This window comes from Osmia bicornis, chromosome 3 (assembly GCF_907164935.1).
Source record: "Osmia bicornis bicornis chromosome 3, iOsmBic2.1, whole genome shotgun sequence".
NCBI lineage: Eukaryota > Metazoa > Arthropoda > Insecta > Hymenoptera > Megachilidae > Osmia > Osmia bicornis.
Genome location: NC_060218.1, coordinates 10456018 through 10476874, shown reverse-complemented (window position 1 = coordinate 10476874; position 20857 = coordinate 10456018). Strand labels below are relative to the sequence as shown.

The 20857-nt window shown below is 33.2% G+C and overlaps 1 protein-coding gene across 2 annotated transcripts in view; it reads right to left on the bottom strand.

Moving 5' to 3' along the window:
• Positions 1 to 20857, bottom strand: part of LOC114874315 — a 125338-nt gene that overhangs the window by 56163 nt on the left and 48318 nt on the right. The window contains exon 3 of one of the 2 annotated variants that reach the window (XM_029183494.2): positions 9387 to 9449. The exons of the other annotated variant lie outside the window; for it this stretch is intronic. Within the exon in view, the coding sequence (XP_029039327.2) occupies positions 9387 to 9449 (63 nt within the window). The remainder of the gene's footprint in view (positions 1 to 9386; positions 9450 to 20857) is intronic. 2 annotated transcript variants of the gene reach the window in all.

The following is a 20857-nucleotide window of genomic DNA, read 5'->3' as shown; positions in this document are numbered from 1 at the left end:
CGACCTTCGAACGATGCAAATGTCTCGTTTGGTAACACAGACACGAATGCTGGACGTAATTGAACGTCAGGTAACGCGTTGTTTGGGTTTTTCTACGGTTCGGATGTGTAACTTGCAGGGAAACATTTTGATGGGTATTCGAATGCACCTGTTATTTCATGGATCTTTCGATTCTTTCAGTTTCAACGGGATATTTAATTTAATTAGAAAATTTCATTAGTTTAGTTCTGAAGAATGGGTATATCACGAAGTGATATAGATGTAATTAATACCTTGATTAAGTATGATGTTTTATAGGTAGAATTTTAATAATTATTATGAAATCCGTTGAAAAATTAAATTGCTTTAATCTTTCATGTATAACGTCAGAGGAGGGGAATTTATTCATTATACATAGAATGACACAGATTTAATTAACACTTTGATTATTGAACGAATTCATGAATTTTTTAATGTTTTATAGGTACGTGGATGGATCAATCGAAAATGATTAACTTTTAATAATGTTAATTGCAATTAAAAAGGAATAGAAAATTTTTAATTATCAATTGACATAAAGGAATTCTCAAATTATGTAATCAGAGATCAGTTGCTCCACATTAATGAATTTTTAGAAAATACTCTAAATTCAATTAGAAAATCAACAAATTACTAATCACAGATCAATATAAATCTAATTGACACCTTGATTATCAAACAACTTACGTATACTTCATACAGTTATGAATTAATCTTAGAAAATCAGCTTCCCACGTTAATTCATTTCAACTGAATACAATGTCCTGAAAGATAATTTATATCCAGTCTCAAACTTTTCTCACCGCACTTATAACTGTATCATATCTTTCCCAACAGAATTGAATCGAATTACTCTGATTCAAATACACCCGATAAATCACATAATTCATTTAAAAAAACATATCCCATCAAGAATATCCCACTGGAACCACTAAATAAAATCTTGAAATTTCCAAATTTCTTTCTGTCATTCATCGTCGGAAAAATATATTCACCGATCCCCTAACACGCCTGGCTCTTCGACAACAAAACTGAATGCGACTCCTCCTACGATCCGATGGTCACTCATGGAATTCAGAGCGTATCCCGTCCCAGTGTTCCTTAAATTCCTAAGGACAGTTCCATGGAAATCGAGCGGCCCTTCGAAGATGGGGCTGTTTCTGTCTCGTCGCTGTTGGGAAGGACGGGCAGTTTTTAAGCGACGCTCACAAATTACCGATCATCGTTCGAACGCGAAACAACGGTCTCTCCCGCAGGAAGCTGGGCGAGAAAATTCCGCGAACGGTGTTCGTGTTTCCCAGGGGATTCACCGGAAACCGTGTTCCCGTCGCGCACAAATCACGTGTATCAGCGTGCATAAATCAGAGCGAGGCGTCGCTAACAGAGGCTGTTGGGATCGTGGCGCCCAGCTCGTTTCCATGGAATTCACTGGATCCGTCCAGGTGAGAGAGGAACCAGAGAACAGGTATTCGGAGGAGCCGCGTTCCGCTCGTTTCTTCGAGAAGGAGAGGCCCGCAACCACACCGGCCGAGCTGAAGCTCCGCGATTCTGAGCACGACTACTCGCTCGCTCGAGACGCGAAACTCTTGCCGCCGTTACTATACCACACTCGATCCGTTGTGTGAGTCAGTCAGCCTGTTTGTGTCGCCGCTACCTCCGCAGTAGGTATACTCTGTACCTACTCTGAGTCGTTAAGCCCGTTTCAGACTGGCCATTCTCTGTGGCGCCAGATAAGCGGCCGAGGTGTCGCTGCTTTCACACTGATCGCAGCTTCGGACAGATTTCGAATGGATTACAAGAAATAGCAAAAATTATAACAGCTTGACATAGGGAAATTGAAAATTTCAAATACCATTTGAAATAGTAAAAATTGAAAATTTCAAATACCATTTGAAATAGTAAAAATTATAACAGCTTGACATAGTGAAATTGAAAATTTCAAATACCATTTGAAATAGTAAAAATTGAAAATTTCAAATACCATTTGAAATAGTAAAAATTGAAAATTGAAAATTGAAAAATAAAAATTAAAAATTGAAAATTGAAATTGAATTCTTGGATTTGAAACGAAGAATTTCGAAACGGAGAAAATCTGAAAATAATTATAAAATAGTAATTGGTAATTTATTCTACATTTTTTCTCATAAGAATTTATCATTATGCTTGTTTGAACATAACTTGCGGTCTCATTTTGTAAAACTATAATTTAGTTAATTTTTATTGAAAATATTAATGAAACATTTAGATAATTATTTTCCTTGAATCCTAAGCTTTAAATTAATATATCACAAGTGTTATTTTATAATACTTTTATGTCACCAAATCGTGCCAGACTTAATACGTTTCAAAATCGCTAATTGTTGGCTGCGATTGACAGTCGACCATTTTGTATTAAAAGTATCGATGAAACGTTTATATAATCATTTTTCTCGAACCACGAGGTTTGAATTGATACGTCAGAAGTGGTATTTTATGGTACTTTTATGTCATAAGTTTGTGTGGGGTTAATATCGTCAGTGTGAATGGAGCTTTAGTCGCCAACCATTTGGTGACCGTTCAGAACCGTAAGGTGGAAGCGCGTAGCAGCCACCTCCTCGTGCACGCCGAGGAATTTTACTACGGGACCTTTATCACGGTACGTTGATTCCCATGTGGAATTTTTGCGGGCGCGGGTGCGACGTCTCGGACTTTTTTTTTTCGGAAATGCGAACAAGCAATGGGAAAACGAACACGTGGGAAAAGCAAGATGCTCTCCATCGTTGCTGATGCGACGAATGGAATTCCACGATCGACGGAATCCTAAGATCGCCAAGATTTTCAAGTGATTTTGAATGGCAACGAGTCACGGTCTACGGGTCTATAAATGATAGAAGAATTTGCAGATGTACGATCGCTAGTTTTTAAGAATTCATGGTACCGTTGTGACGTCATGAAACGTTTATGAATGTTAATATATTTTTTAAATAATGTATCTAATTTTATTTGGTAAAATTAAAATCATTGAATTTTTATATTATTACAGAAATGATATCGCAGCAACGTTACTGATAGATGAAATATCCACTATAAATGTACCGATACTTCACAGAAATAAATGCAACGAAAAATCGATCGCAAGATTCATTTTAACCAAAACGTTCGCGCGTGACGTAACTAATTCCATTAAGCTAACAATGAAACCAATCAACTGGGGCGCCGATTAAACCCTTTGCCTTATAGTCACTCTCGTGTCACAGATTACAGTCTAAATACGACCAAATAAATTGTATTCGCGGAATGCTTCAATTTTATTTAACATTTAATCGTAATTTTTAATTTTATTCGACATTTCAAACGTAATAATACTCAAGCATTAAATAATCAATGTACAAATGTTGAAAATACAATATTATTGTTAATTAATGTTAAATTCAAATTTAGATTAATACTTTTCCAATAATCCATTATCCAAGGATCCATAAATCAATTTTACTATCAGGAATAATAAACAAAAATTTATAAAATTGAAATGAAAAAGAATCGAAGATCATAATTGAACTATCGCTATTTGAATGGTGCACCACCCTAGAATCAATCTAGGCCAAATTGTCATTTCTGCTATTTATAATAGCTCATGGATGATATCACACTATTAGAAAGATGTTATCAGTCGGCAACTGTACGACAGTTCGAAAGCATAAGAGCATAACGAGGTGTACCGGTTCTTCGAGCGGTTATGTGCCAAGGAATTTCACTATAAGCTTTATCGCCTGCAGGTTTATGCGTTCAAGCTTCGCTGTCCTGGTATTTCTTGCTGATATGAGTAAAATAACGTACGAGGAAGTTCACTTCACCGGCGAAATATTCGACCGTCTTTTCGCCCGAAGAGGATGTTTCTTTATATCAAAAAGAAACGACTTTTATCTATCATTCACTTATCGACATCGTTGTTCATCGAAGATTCAATGATTGTTTCGAAAGAAAATGACTATTGCTCCGGATGTGGATTCCGAAATTTTTATATGAATTTTTATTGATGTACAGCTTAATGTATTAGGAGATTTAATTAACCCTTTCGTCGGAAACCGACAATTAATATTTTTATGAGTGTAAGAACCAAGAAAATTAAAAGTATAATATTAAGAATTTTGTTATAATTTAAGTAAAATCTATTTATTGCACTCGTGATTAAAGGCTTTCCCAGGGAAATTGGCGATATCCCGGGCTCCCGTCCTTCCATCTCGGTGTCCGGAAGAAGAATGACAATGCAGGGCAGAGAGCCCCATATATAGGTCTAACCCCCCATCACTTGCGTGTAAATGTTTACGCGGGAAAATTTGAATAGATATTTATGTATTATTAATCATTTTTAGCTATATACTAAATTTTATAATACTTAACAATTAAAAATTATATTATTTTGTTTCTAAATAACTTTTAATATTAATATCGTCAAAATTGGGATTTTCTCTGAATTTCTACTTCTATATATCATTATTTTCCCTAAAAAAACCTAATTTAATTACGAGTATACCTAGTGAAGAGGGTTCTTCAACGTAATTACAAGATTCTTATGTGTATAATAAATAATTGCTATCATATTTCAAAAAGTAAATTCTGAACTGTTTATAATATGATAAAGTACTAAGACTAAAGAATATTTTTCATGAGAAGGAAAATATTTTTAAACTAGAAGCAAGATATAGGTTGACGTCGAGTAAAAGCTGTTCGATATCACGGAGAACGTATCATACATCTTTAAAACTCAGCAAAGGTTGTGAGGTCTTCCTCGAAGGTTTTTGGGGTAACGAAGGTCGCCTAAAAATAGTGTCATCGTGATACCTGGTCGGTATTATTGAAAAACTCTCTTTTTCATCTTTACATACAAAAATTTCAATACGTGAATTTATTATGAATCCCTTTCGAAATAGAAACATTGAATGGGAATGCTTTCAAAAGCAAAGCGTTTTAACGCAAAATTACTTTTGAATGAAAAATAAATGACTCTGAAATTACTGGGCTTGTAAACTCGGTGGAATAAAAAATTCTTTAGGTACATGTAACTTTTGTAACTTTTATTATGCTGGAATTGAAATTTATTTTTAATATTTACCGCATGTATTAAGATGTTGAAAAAGGGCCAAGGAAACTTCAGCCGCAATTTATTTTTAATATTTAATCAATGTTTTTAATATTAAAAGGGCGTTCTTTGAAAAGCTGAACGAGAAATATACTTTTAATATTTATTCAATGTTTTAAAATGTTGAAACAGAAATTTAAACTGTAAATAACTTGCAATGTTTACAATGAGCTCAAAATACGTAATTGCATTACTTGGATGGTAATTGCTGACAGATTAGATATTGCAATTCTCGCAAAAGATAAAGTAATCAACTCATTCTTCGTATCAGAATTCAAATGATAAAAATTTGTTGTCAAGCAGTCAAATTTCTTCAACAAGTTCTTTGTTATTAAATTAACAATCTCTGTTGCCATTAGCATTTTACGTATATAATAAGCGAAAGAGTTAAATGAGAAAATGAATTTTCTTACTAATTTAATATATAATATAATATAATAATATTACTATAATATAATATAATAACTAATAAAATAAATGACCGAATTATGCAATTAAGCTCTTGATTTGTGAATGGACTGATTTTAATTTAGATCATCTCTAACTCATTTATTATCAAAGAGTAATTCCTGAATAACCTAATCCAACTTTCATAATAATTAAATTCTACCGTGTCCCACTTAAACTTTAAAATTCTTCTCTGTTCCTGTACAATTTCCTTTCTCACGAACAGAAATAGAACATTCCGTAAATCAGCAAACTAAAGAAAATTAACTTTAAATCAATTTATCATACGATCTATCGTCAAACAGGATGGAGGTGTTGAAATGATATAAAGTATTCTGTAATCAACGTTTGATCAGATATTGAAGTCGTTTTAAATCATTCAGCCTTTGAAACTTCCATCTAAAAACTTTCTGCACCCGCAAAACTTCAAATATTGAACTTCGAATAAAGTGCAAAAAGGTTGAATTAGGGTGGTCTGGAAACTTATTTTATGCTTCGTTTTCAATTTCCATAATTAATTTTGGAATATAGAGTTCTGCATCATGGAATTTCATTATTACAAAATTTTACTATTTTTCTATTTTCCAAGATATCTAGGAATATTTGAATTTCAATATATTTTTCATATTGCACACTTTTCCTAAATTTTTCAAGATATTTGGATATATCCAAATTTCACTGTATTTTTCACATCATGGAATTATGGAATTTCATTACTATAAAATTTTTCTATTTTTCTATTTTCTAAGGTATTTAGAAATATTTGTATTTCAATATATTTTTCACATTACACATTTTTTTTAAATTTTCCAAAATGCTACTTATGACAATTATGCGAAGAAGAATGGTATATTCAACAATATTCTTCATCTTCCTTTCTGTTACGTAATAATACAATTGTAGAACAGATGTGCAGGAGAGCACAACGAACAGACCTATGTCGAGCGCGGTACAAGAACGTCTGTTCATGTCGGAGATGAAAATCAACTTGGCCAAGTAGCATGATAGGGGAGAGTGTAGTAATCAGTTGGTGAACGACAAACAACGTGGCCAGGGGAAATGAACACGCGATGCAACCGCTGACGAATATCTCTAATTTGCGTTTGCTTCGTAACACGGTCTTAACTCGTTAGCTGGAGCAGCCACCTCGCTTCTACATATTCCCTTGGTGTCTTTATTAATTTTCTCTTTCATGTTTGTTCAATATGGTTACGCGAAACATCAGATACCATTATATGCATAATTCTTTTTCGGTGATGGCACAATGTTTACAACGGTAATGTTTACAACTTCAATTTATATATATAATTAAATTAAAATTTAAGAAAATGTCTTGATTTTCCATCAAAATAATTTCTTGAAAACTTTGATTTTCCACCAAAATAGTTTCCCTCAAAATCTTGATTTTCCATCACAATAATATTTTGAAGTTCTTGATTTTCCACGAAAATAATTTTCTTGAAAATTTTGATTTTCCATTAAAATAATTTTTTTACAAATTTTGATTTTATATTAAAATAATTTTGCTTGAAAATCACCTGTTACATTAAAGCAGCCATAATTTTACACCTACGTGGTATAAGAGGGTTATCTATACCCATGATGAATTTTCATCTAGCAAACAGTTGACCTTCGTCGCGACCTCAGCATTCTTGTTAACCTTCTCCCTGAAGGCGATGCCCTTAATTTACTTTGCATCCACGATTAACTTTATTAACTCTGTCGGTGACATATCAATTTACTCGTCGGCCGCATAACGCGTATGGTTAGGGCTTGCTAAGTGTCAGCCAGCCTCTTATTTTATTTATGCGCTCCAACCAGCTGGGAAAAGGGAGGACATCCAAGAAGATGACAAGAAACTCAACGGAGGGTAAAGGAGAGAGATAGAGATAGAAATACATAAGAAGTTCTGGAATGGATGGAATGACATGTTAGGAGAATCGTACGCGCACCAATGTTCCACATGGTTGTGCCTGTTGACATCCAGTTATTATACTTCATCTTTGCTTCAGTTTTCTTCTTGGATCTCTGTCAATGCTCGTTATTCTATTTCCAATACAGTCTGTGCCATTTTGTGTTCCTTCTTTCCCTTTGGGATTAGAGTGCACAGGTACCATTTATTTTTTGCCTGAACGTCAGGGTGATTTCTTGAAACATGATTTATTGTTCTTCTATTGATTAATTTAATTCAAATGGTACTATGTTCATCATCCACAGAAATTATTAAAATAAACTGAATATTTAAAAAAATGATTTGCTGTTTAAAAATGTTAAATTTGGTAACAAACGAAAGTTGAATATGTACTTTAGATAAACATGTCAGAATCTAGATTCCATTATTTAAATATCATGTGTCCATTAATTTAGAAATATAAAATTGCTCTAACAAGTGCTAGAAGCATGTTAATAAATAAAACGGGATTATGATAATAAGTGTATTCATGACTACCTAATTACCGTATCTGCTTCAATTTCATACCGCGTTGCCGTCTTTTAAATCACTAATTAACTTGGACTTTCAATTAATACTTTTGCATTTTCTTTGAATACTTTATACTCATAGAACTTATTTTTTTCTTCTCTAATATATTCTAAAATTTTAATAAAAAATTTTTAATTTCTAACACTTTTTTAATCATTAGCATCTTCAAATTTACACTGTCCTTCTCTTCTCTTTCACAAAATTTTTTCTCCCTTTCCAATTAGCACAGTTTCAGATTACGCCTAATACTGTTTCTAGCTACCCGATTCAGGTTTCACGATTTAACTTTCTATGTACCAGTCTAATTTTAAATTAACACACTAAACTTCTGTCTTAAATTTATATTTTTACAAGGAACTGTTCAAAATTATATAAAAATTTGTCAAATTAAATTTTAATTAAAAGTTTTCATTGGCCATTCTTTTTCCAATTAATTACATCAGTGTACATAGTTTGAGTAAATAAAGTTTTACTATTTATGTTTTATTATTAATGTTTCTAGAGAGGCACAGAACGAGTTAAGTGTTGCCTAATTAGAACTTCCAAATTTACCCGCGGTGATTCGTCTCAAGTCAATTTGGAGCTTTCGAGTTACGTGACATACATCGATGTCTTGGTCTTTTGCGAACTAATCGGTAAATTCCCCGAGGAAGCCTCGCGGTGACAGTTTAAACAGCGACACGAAGCCGAGTTTAATGTAATAACCGAACCGCGTACTCGCACACAACCGAGTTGTGATGCTTTCGAGACGACAATGTTATTCGAAACATTGTCCACGATGACGTGTTCTGTCATTTCGCAATTAGGGTGAGATTTTACGTGACAATAGAACTGCTGGCTTTGGGCTACCATGACATTATGATACAAAATTTGAAAATGTTCGAAAAATTATATGTAAATGAAAGTAATACTTCAATTATAACTTTATGATATAAGCAGGGGAATTAATATTTCCGTTTATGTGCTTATTACCTTATGAACATATTTGGGTGTTTACAGTAGTTAATGGGGAAAGCAGATCATGTAATTTGCAGGGAAATTTGCAAATTATCTTGGTTTTAAATCAGAACTCCACCATCAAAATTGTGCAAACAAATAATTTGATTTTAAACTAATTTTAATGCTAATTATCATTTCGTGAATTTTTCTTATTTCCATATTAACAAATTTTTTGAAAATTTTATCAATATAATTTTTTTTTATATCCACACATTATAAAAATAAGTTTAAGTAGGTAGATGTTAAAAATATCAGAGATTTAAAAAAGCAGGAATTCTAATTTAACATAAAATGTTTTAATTCCTATAAAATTCAGATTACCTTTAACTGTGTGCTTGAAACTGGCTGTTACTTCTTGTAATATGACTGGGGTTAAAACATTACCTGTAATCAGAAATAACGTAAAATTGTAGAAAATAAATCATCCAATTTCTTAAGAAATAAAATTTCTGCAAACAAATGGTGAATGTATAAACTATGACAGAGGCTAGTGCATGGTGGTTAGCAGCGTCATAGCTAAAAATACCTAGCAAAACCAGAATAAACGTTTACGAAAATAACAAAGACAGTTTTATCCTGTTAACCTGGAATGTAAAGTACCCCTGTTGTCGGTAACCAACTTAGTTTAGATAAAATTAACATCGGTTCCTTAAATACTTTCTTCACTTCCCCATCGAATTCATTGAATTTTAAAGTAGAGAATCAGCGTTTCGAATTGTTACGATGAAAATAATGAATCATCTTCTAAATTGAGGATATAAAACAGAAACTTACAAATTTTTTAATATTTTTCTCAAGTTCAATGTCAAGAAATATTTTCTAATATTACTAACAATATAAAATTAGTTCTCCTAAGGCTAAAATAAGGATGCCATTTCTGATATTGCTAAAAATTTGTAATACTGCTAAAATTAGAGTATAAGTGCTGATACTGTTAAGAATTTCAAGTACTCCTTAAATTAGACTATCACTTCTGAAATTGCTAAGAATTTCTGATACAGTTTGAATTAGAATACAAGTCTTAAAGTGGACTCCTAAGATTAGAATATCGCAATCTATGCAATTTACAGAGTAAAAGTCAGAACGCTAAAAGACCATCGAACCTTGTCTAATCAGTCCAGTCAAACCTCGCAAGTATTCAACGCATAAATGGCTTCCCGCAAGAACGAACCTAAAAACCGATTCCGTAGTCACGATCATTTATTTAAAAAGAAAATAATAAATTAATTTGGATAGTCAAAGCAAAATTTCAACACTTCACCGATCACTGACGGATCAAAGATTTTCGAAATTTTCAAAGATGTTCGAATCAATGGTGAGGGATTCGATGGGTATTGAACATAGATCGACGATGGATTCGATCTCGATCTTTCGCGGCATCGAATCCGAAGGACGAGGAAGGTGAGGTGGTCCCTGCAAGAGTCCCTGTCAATGACTTTGGCATGCCGGAGAAAAGTAAATATAGCACAGCGACCAAACCAGTTCTCTTAAAATAACTCGCGGTCCTAAGGAGTGCATTCTCCACCGCATCGACGGCATTTTGGTACCGGGGAATGCAGTTGTGCCATTGCTACCGAAAAACGAGCCGTCGAGCTGACGCGACACTCTGCTGCGAACTTTTGCGTTGGCGACTCGAATCTTGCCGCTCCTTTCTTATTCGTCGTCTTCATTTTCCATTTATACTGGTTTTGTAAGCTTGGCAAGGCGAACGCTAATCAAGAACCGAGACGAGGAATCGATAAGCTTCCTTTTAAAACGTTTATAATCCATGTTTTATGAAAGTGGTAGGTTATCGTACTAAACGCGTTTCATGACATAAAACTATTATGAAATACCGCTTATGGTACATCAATTTAAAGCTTAAGATTTAATAAAAATAACTATATAAAGCTTTTGTTGATATTCGTAATATATCAATAAATTTAGAAAGAAGAGAAAGAACATTATTAGATTGTCATCATATGTATTTATTGTTTACTTTACAGGAAAATCAGCCACTTTGTTTTATGAATCTCCATTAAAAGTTTACGTAATCATTTTCTTGAAACTTTAAGCTTTAAATTGATATGCCATAAGTGATATTTTAAAATACTTTTATGTCATCAAATCGTGTCAAAATCTTTCTATGCTTCAAAAACTGGTATGATTTAATATTCTTTAATATAATTTTATTGTATGATATCATATTATATTTATTTCTTCTTCTTTCGTAAACAAGTTTTACGAGTAATAAGGTAAACCGTGTATTTATCATCATTCAATGATAGAACGTCAATCTAAATCAAGCTCCGCTTTCAAGTTGATGCAACGTTATGGTACGCAATAAACTATTTCGTATCAACATCAATCAATTGATAGATGATAGCTGAGTATCATTAGCGGAGTATCGTTTTGCTATCTGATTTATCGTTGCAAGGAACGCTTCCAGTTTTCATGTTCAGTATCGAGCGAAATAACCTTCCCTAGGGAAAATGGCGTTGAAAGAGAAATAGAAATTCTAAAAAATAGTAATGAGCTTAAAATTAAATTGGAATTTTCGCTGTCACTGATTGAATTAAAAATCTAAATTTCTAATGTGAAGAGAATAAACCTTAAAAAATTTCACCTTTACTTTTCAATATTTCAATTTAAATTTTTAATTAATGAAGACAGTTTATTAAGAGATGATAAATTTTAATTTTGTTTCGTGTTAAATGTTTGCCTCGCAATTAAACTCCAACGTAAATGCATCAAAAAGAGAAAAGACAACAGTAAGCAAAGTCGACATGTAACGAAGAAAAAGCAAGGGATTCAAGGATAATTAAACGTTCTTCTGAAGTTTCAAACGTAAGAGTTAAGCCGGTACTTTGCGAAAAGAATGACGAAAGAAAGGGCTTGAAGTGGTCCGAGGCGCGAAACACTGCAATTATTTAGCCAAAGCTTATCCTACTGTTGGCCTCGGTGTTTCAGTTTCGCCTGTCTGTTGCAAAACATGCTTCAACGTGATAAATCTTCTACGTAATTGAGTAGAGAGTGTAAATGAAAAATTCAAAAACTACCCAACAATTTTTTTCAAAATTACTGTGAAATGTATTCCCTCCTAATATGTCGAAAAATATTATTTTATTCTACAAATTTTAAATATTTTCTACTTAGGTGATGTTACATTTTTGGTACTGTTATTAAGTACTATTGTGTTTCTAGGTACAGCAATTTATATATTTTAAAATAAATAATTTTTGCTTTTGATGAAATTCAATATGGAAGAACAGAATGCTACATTTGAACAATTTCTGTTCGTGGGTGGGTATCCTGTTTCATTGTATGTTCTCCCTTATCCAATACAATAAACATAAACATATGTAGAGTATTAGATTACAAGTAAATTTGTTAAGTCAAGTTACTGAATATCAAATAAATAATTAAACCCTCAGATTTGCAAATTTAGGTCTACAAATTGTTTTTTGAAAAATATTATGAAACAATAGATAGAGAATTACTCTCAATTTCCAAGTAATTAAACTCACAATAAAAGAGAGTTGGGGTCCCCGCAATCTAAGCAAGGGTTAAAATTAATATTCCCAAATAAAAAAAAATTTCTTTCACATTTTCTTTTTTTTCTATAGAATTACTCCTTTCGGTTTATATAATTTTCAGACTATTATCTTTAAACCGTGTATTTTTTGACCACCAACGGATAGCTTTTCCCAGAAAAACTGAATTACCGTTGAAAATTGTGTTCGATGAAAAAAAAAAAACTATTCTTCGAACAACTTCTCAATGTCCACGGTCAGTCTTTACCGTCGTTCCACGAAACGCTATCATTTTCGCGTGTCTCGCCACGCGATCGTTTTTCGCATCTTCCGGTAATTGGAACCGCGTATCGATGGTTGAACCACGATGACCGAGTATAAAATAGCGGAGACAGAGCGGCCAATTGTCCAAACCGACGATCCAGAAACAGATGGGTCCCGATGCCAGCTGGATGGACACAATGTACGGATATATGGATGGTTGCTCAGGAACGGCGTAATTGTGGTAACGAGTGGAGGAAATTCGACCACGTCTACGATGAAATATCTGCTCCCCTTTAATCCTTTCGACGTATATATGCGTCCTTGAAAACCATCCATTAACACGTCGACTGCGACGAAAAGTTTTGGAAAAAAGTCATTTTATTTCTCAATAAATATTTTCAGATTCATAGGATGACAGGTGGTCCCATTTTGGACCTTTGGACTTTCTAAAAGTACCAAGTCCTACTTCCAAAATACAAACATTTTTTGTTTAACGCGTTTCCTGTAACACGACTCGATGTAGTCCGCACGCGATATCGCGTGCTCGATTGTCAATTTTTTAATGGTAAAAATATAACATAGCCTAATTCAAAAAATTCAGCGTATATTGAAAATGGTATACATGGCAGAGAATGTGTTAAATTAAAATTTTGATATTTGATAATATGAAAAGTTGATCCATGTAAATCCATGAAAAGTTAACAATACAGTAGAATAATTTTTCAGTAATTTGCAAATAAAAAGGGTTTATATTTTATGGAAGTTTTATTCTTAGGAAAAGTAGAATACTCCATCAAAGTTCAGGAACCTATTTCCATGTTTTCGAAATAAAAATAAATAAAAATAAAAATATAGTACAGGTATGTGTTGGATATTTTCTGGAATATTATATGATATTGAAGTTTCATCAGAATTCGAAGTGGTACTTGGTTAGTATTCCATGTTAATAGTTTCAGTTTCGTGGAAACGCGTACAATTGTATCGCATGTGTTGTTTGATCAATGAAGAACTACCGTACACCTGATTCATACTGTTTTAGCTAGTACTACCTGTGATCGATAACATTTGTTTGGACATTCTGGTTACGTAGCAACGTTGTGGCTTGGTGATTTCGACGAATGCCCTACAACAGAGTCATTGTTCCCTGCTAAGGATTTCCTCGAATCCCTTTGACAATGATAAATCAAATTCATCAAATTCCAGATATTATTGAATTTCTGTATATCCCCTCGTAACATTACTAACTGATGTTATTGGCTATATTCTGAAATAATTTTCATTAGAAAAATTTGGTAAAAATAATTAATTTAATTTTTCATATTCGACAAATAACATTATCGTTGTTGAAACTTTGAATATATCTTTGAACTAACTTAAATCGACCTTACACCGTATACAATGATTCAGATAGTGAATCTTGAAAATTCTGAGAAGAATTATTTCTGACTTTACAGTCACCATGATATCCCATCGTCGCCCACGTTGAAACGCATCAACAACGGATCATTCAAGGGGATCACGAGAAACGGTTTCTGGGTCGCAGGAAATCAGAGAAGAAAGGTAGATTAATCAGATTTCACCTGAGGTCGCCCACGGAATCGTGAGACAGGAATCGTCGGGAATGTGTCGAGCAGTCGCATAATCGTGCGAAATTATTGTCCATGGGAAGCGTAGCCTAGAATCTCGCATATTTGTACCTCGGTACTGCCCATGAAAGCAATATAATCTGTTTGTAAATTCTGGGTTACGTTTGATAATAGTGCTCTCACTGAATCTCAACTACTACGTTCCATGATAAAGATGATTAAAAAAAAAAAAAATTGTCATCTTGATGACCATGAGTCATGTAATTCATCTAAAAATTTCAAGAATATGCAGAAAACTCTGTAATAATTGTTATTATTTAGGTTGTAGCATATCGTTTCTGAAAAAATTCAAACAAGGGTGAAATTGGTTAATTATGGTATGGATATAGATTGAATGAATTATGATTAATGAGAAGAGTTCCATAAGCAATTAGTTTGGAGCATACTTCCTTTAGTATACATGGTGTATCAAAAATATTATCAATGAAACATATATCATTTTTTAATTTACCTCCTCATAGAAAAATTGACTCAAGTTAAAAATATAAAATTGTATATATAAAAAATTTTGATTTATGTCACTTTGTTATACATATATTCTTGTAAGGAAAAACTGTTTGAACCAGGTTTACATAAAATATTTCCTTCATTTTTATTCATTAAATACAGAGGCAAAGTTTGATCAAAAAGTTACGAGGTAACCCATATGTTCCACCACTTCATGAATCATTGATAACGTTGTCTTCCCTGGATATCTGTAGACGAAAATCGCATTAATACACTATCGATTACTGCACTTTCCATCACAATTACTTGACAGAGTCAGATAACCGAGGGTGATAGTAGGATTGATGGAAGCGAATATTCTCACTGCTAACATTTATGAACATGGACACAGCCATTAATCCATAACCAGAACTGGCAGTCTAAACCTTAAGTAGATATGGTAGTCGATTATTCCGATATATTGGAAATAATTCTATTTAACTTGTTGTTACATTATATTGCACATAACAACAAATACCTATTTACTTTTTGTATTACAAGTATAATAATTTTTTTCAATTTCTTTTATATGATTGAATTTGATCAGTTTCATATTTCAATCACAAATTATTTAATTATAGAATAATCCTATTATAGTATTTATAATAATTAGCAATTCCAAATAGCAATATTCTTTCATTTTTTGAAAATTAAAAACTAATAACAATAAATCTAAATGTAGCACAGTTTCATCATTAAAGTAAGAAACTAGCAAATATTTCTTGAAATTGAAAAGACAATTAAAAATCATTTAATTTAATATTACTTCCCTTCATCCCCTATTTCAGATTTTCCTATACTCATCATTTCCGACAAATACCTCGTGTTTCCGCGATACCTCCTCAAACTCGAAATCCCTGGAAGCTCTCGAGCATCGTAAACGAAAACTTTAAGCGAGATTTAAAGGAGGTCCTTCGAAACATTGGCAAGAGAACGACAAGGCTTTCAACGCGATCCGACACGCGGTATCGAGTCAAACTCGTTGATCTCCTTCGAGTGTTTATCGATTTCTCAATCTGTATATACGTGCCACGTCAACACCTAGAGGGTGGTGTTGATCAACGCGCACCTTCTATGTTTTGCACACTCTGCACGGAGATGAATGCGCGTTTTACCTTGTTACACGAAACGGCCTTCGTCGAAGGAACTGGAACGAAAACGATGACAGTCGGTCGGCTGTGATTTATGGCGAAGAACGTAGCCGCGCTGACTAATGCCAGGCAAATTAATTTCGGACTTTAACACGTGTACGGAATATCAGCTGCCCCAGAAAGTTCCTACGTACATATTTTATACCCCCTTCCATGATTTTCTGATTCAAGAGTTTGCGCAAAAAAATTTCTACGCAGACGTATAAAATTATTAAACAATATTTATTTTTTTAATTATTACCTATTTTTCCCTTATAATATAATTGAAGGTTTTATTTATTTTTATTTAGTTAAATTCTAAGGATATTTTTGAAATTTCATTTATACCGCCTTCTATTTACGTTCACGGTTCGTATTAACCCAGAAGTGACATAATAGGCTGTCGGGTCTAGGAGCAACGTTTACGATTCACAATACAAGCGTTTACAAGTGGCAAACTGTGTCACAAGCGTAGCCAGAAGGCGTACCACGTCGTCATCCGTTTGCTCCAGATACACCGAAGACGAATATGTGTTTCAACGGGTTACACATGCCATTAGCGGACCAATTGGAACGAGTACAGAGGCTGCCTTGTCTCACGAGTTCTCCTCGGTATGTATCAAGAAACCACGAAGACGGATTCCTGTGAAAGAAGTAGAGTGCCGCTTTCTTGGCCTAACTAGCATCAACGGAGACCCGGAAGAACGATAAGAGGTCACTTTTTCTACTCTTTACGCATGGTCAAGCATCTACTCTTCACTCATAAATTAAAATATTTGTTCAGCATAATGATAATGATAACAATTAATTATTCTTCTTTTCTTTAATTACGAATTTCGATAAAGTTCTAAATTAAAAGATTTTCCAGATATTTTATATTAACAATAATTTATTAGAAATGAAATAGAATGTCAAGTTTTATGTTATATTCATTGCAAATTGTGTAAATTATTTCTGAGCTAATTAGTAATTACAGTTTCTTAATTAACAATGAAAAAAACAACAAAACAGTGATTTGAAAATTAAAATCATTGTAAAAATTTCAAATATACCATTACAAGGTGGTACACGATATACTGAATGCTGCTTATAAAATCTTGAATAAGGAATTCTGTTTAATTAAAATTTGGTATTATTTATGTGTGAATTCTCCGTACACGGTGTATCCTCTGTTTAATGGAAGAACATACTTTCGACATTCTAATCCATTCAGAGATTGTTCAAACGAATTGCTTAACTAACCCAATTTTTGAACTATAATAATTACTAGGTATATACTCGAAGCTAATGAAAGAGATTATTTGATATGTACGTGAAGAGCTGGTACGCGTTTCGGGTTATCTTGCTGAAAAGTTCACCTAGACCTTTTGCTCGTCGACGACCGAGACCTCGTTCCAAAAACAGAATCCCAACCCAAAGGACGTAGTATCGATGTCTCTCCGACGTTACAGTCAATTTTTCCTTTTAAAATTTCACGAATCCACGAATAGCAAACCACGTGCCCATTCCCGGAGGGCTAGACAACCATCCTCTTTCCACCTCGAGGAGTTTTATCGCGACAGAAAAATAACCAGCTTCTCCGACGAAAACCATCGAAACAATGGGCTCTCGTTATTCCCAGTCGGATATTCAAAGCGTCTTCGAAGCGGGTCACGAGCGTGCGGCATACGCACTGCGGATATCGCTCGGTTCTTCTCGTTTCATGGTACTGCGACAAAGAGACGTTTTCAAATAATGATCCTCTAATACACTAGGATCGTTCACTTTTCCGAACAACTTACAATGATTCGCCAAGTATTGTGTACTGGCGGAGAATGACGAGGAAGTAGTTCTACGGTGAGGTCATGAAATGGTAGGAGATGAATCTTGGGGCAGGCGGATAAAGGGGCAGACATTTTTCCAATCGCTAAAGAAATTCCATCATGATTGAGAATTTGATTTATGAATTTTCTTCCTATTTAAATAATAATAGGTATCTCAATTTTTAATTACTTGTAATATTCATTTTTTATATTGCAATTTGTAAATATTTTTTACAGAATAAAGATTATTTTTTACTTTTTTATCGAACACAAAAGCAATAATTTCAATCATTAGTTCATAGGTTTTGAGTGTAATATTCTTTTTTTCAAGTAGGTATCAGTATTTAATCAATTTCATTAAAATGAGATTTCTCACTGATTAGAGTACGAAATCATATATTAATTATTTGTATTGATCAGCTGATCAATTATGGTCAACCTTGATCGATGGTCACCGATTCGGAACATAGATAATATGTGTACCCAAGATGGCCTATTTTCACGAACAGATTCGAACAACTCTGGTATTATCCCTTATCAAAATATGATGAAGAGCAGCATTTTGTTTCGCAGGGAAGTCGTGAAACAGTAGGGGATGAATCGTAGGATAGTAGCGATAAGAATGGAATAGAGCAGAGGCACTGACGATGAGAGAAATCTTTTGTGTGTGAAGCTTTTGAAGATAAAGAATATTCCTCGTGTGGATTCATCTTCGCTGCCTCTCACTCACGATTTAACGAAGACAAAAGGGAGTTTCGTTCGTCAACATTTCCTCTTTTCCTTCTGTTCGTACTTGAACGCGAACCAGTCGCGGTTTAACGAGTTAATTCGGAAACAAAATTTCTCGTGTCATGTTGTTTCTGTTAGAAGAAACAAACGGAAGTCATAAATCTTCTCGATCGTGTCATTGTATTTGGACTTTGAATATCTTCTATAAAATCAATTTAAAATTATACTGAATTTTCTCAAATAAATACTTGGAATTTTTGTTGATTAATATTTAATTTTAATTTCATTAGTCATCTTGAGACAAATATAGTTAAGAAAATTATGCGTGACCTGAGTTTTCTTAATAAAGTTTTCTTTAATAAATGAGATTTTTATATTAATCTTTATATAAAATGTCTAATTATATTACTAAATTCTATACAACTGAAAGTATCATTATTTTCAGAAAGTATCAAATTTTGAATTTAATATTAATGTAATTTAAAGAAAAATTGACTCTAAAAAATTTCCATAAAATACGACGTAGATAATACTTTCATGAATGAAAAACAGGATCGGATCGATGATAATAGATGAAGCATGGAATTTATTCTTATACGTTCGACCTACCATTGATCAATAGGAAACAGCGGTTGCCGAATAACTGGCTGTTAAAAATAGCTATAGAAATAAAGAATAACGTGAATCGTGTATGAAATCATGGCTCGGCACCGAGTAAATAAAATGTGAGAAACTGCTTTTGTTCCGGCATTCTCCCGTGTATTTCGTTTGCTTACGTTTTCCCCCTCGAAGGATTTTATTCAATTTCGCGCAGCGATATTTACGGTGAGGGTCCTCCGAAAAATTTACCCTCGACCTCGATGCATCTTCGTAGGGATGCTGAATAAACGAGTTCTACGATCGTTTGGTTTACCATCGCGTGTATCCAAAGACCACACTGTATTACCTATGTCATCTCAATTGTATACACCATGGAAATGATGAAGGGAGGATTCTGATATTTATTTAGTTTTATGTGAGATTTAAGGAATAGTCGTATTTTTGTTAAAATTGCAAATTATCTACCCTTTAATTTTATCAAACATAATTCCCTGAAAGCAATTTTATATAAATAAAAATAAAATAAAATTGGAAAATAGTTTTCTAGATAAAAAATGAATGCTTAAAAATAGGCAGAAATTGTAAACTTCAAAGCACTGTATTTTTTAAACAAATTCGAAACCAGCAAAGTGGCGAATTAAACTCCCTCTAATTTCACATGTACTATATCATCTTTCACTTGAAACAAAATCTCTGTTATTGAGATCAAAGTGTGATCGATTAGACGTGAAATGACCATTATGGAATCAAATTGTTAAAAACATTTTATAAAATTAGTGCCTTGAATACCATACATTATTACGTAAAGTTATTGTTTAATTTATTGAAAATGGTTTTATGGGATGGATCACTTTCATCAGTGATTGCGTATGAATTTATAAGCATTGCCCATGGTATGACTTCATTTCTACCAATTCAATTGTTTGATTTAACTCACGGTTCTTACTGATTTAGCTGCTGTCGTACGCAGATTAGTGCTGCAACTGAATATTACAAAGTAGGATTTCCCAATAGACACGATCTAGATGGAAAAGCGAAAATACAGCGAGCAAAATGTACACATTTAAGCTGAATACGATGTTTCCCTTTTTTTAATAAACAAAACAACTTATCGAGAAAGCTTACGAAGCTGTAAAGGGTAAAATACTTTTCTCTTCGTTTTTTAAAATTTTTTACAAATGAACGAATTGAGGATGCTTATGAAACTGTAAATTTTTAAAATATTGTATGAATTTACTAAACCTTTTCTAAAGATTTCTTCATGGATTTTTAATGTTTTAAAAATCAGGACGTTTAATGGACTAACGAATGCACGAAAGTCTGATACGCTTTAAAAATCAGTCGTCGTATCCGCTATCGATTAAACGGTAATGTCTGTTTAATTAAAATTGATTAATGGAGCGGAAGCAGTGAAATAGGTGTTGCTGTCGCAACTAAAAACGTAATAAGCAATTTAATTACTCGCAGCGTCTGATTTGCGTTTCCACCAACAACGCGTTCTCTTGGGAGTAATTAACACTATCACTTTAATTATTTTTCTCAGAAATCTGAAATCCGTCGTTTTCAACGAATTTGCTTGTTCCACCGTTAAATAACAAAGGTTAAACGTTTCTAATTATTTAT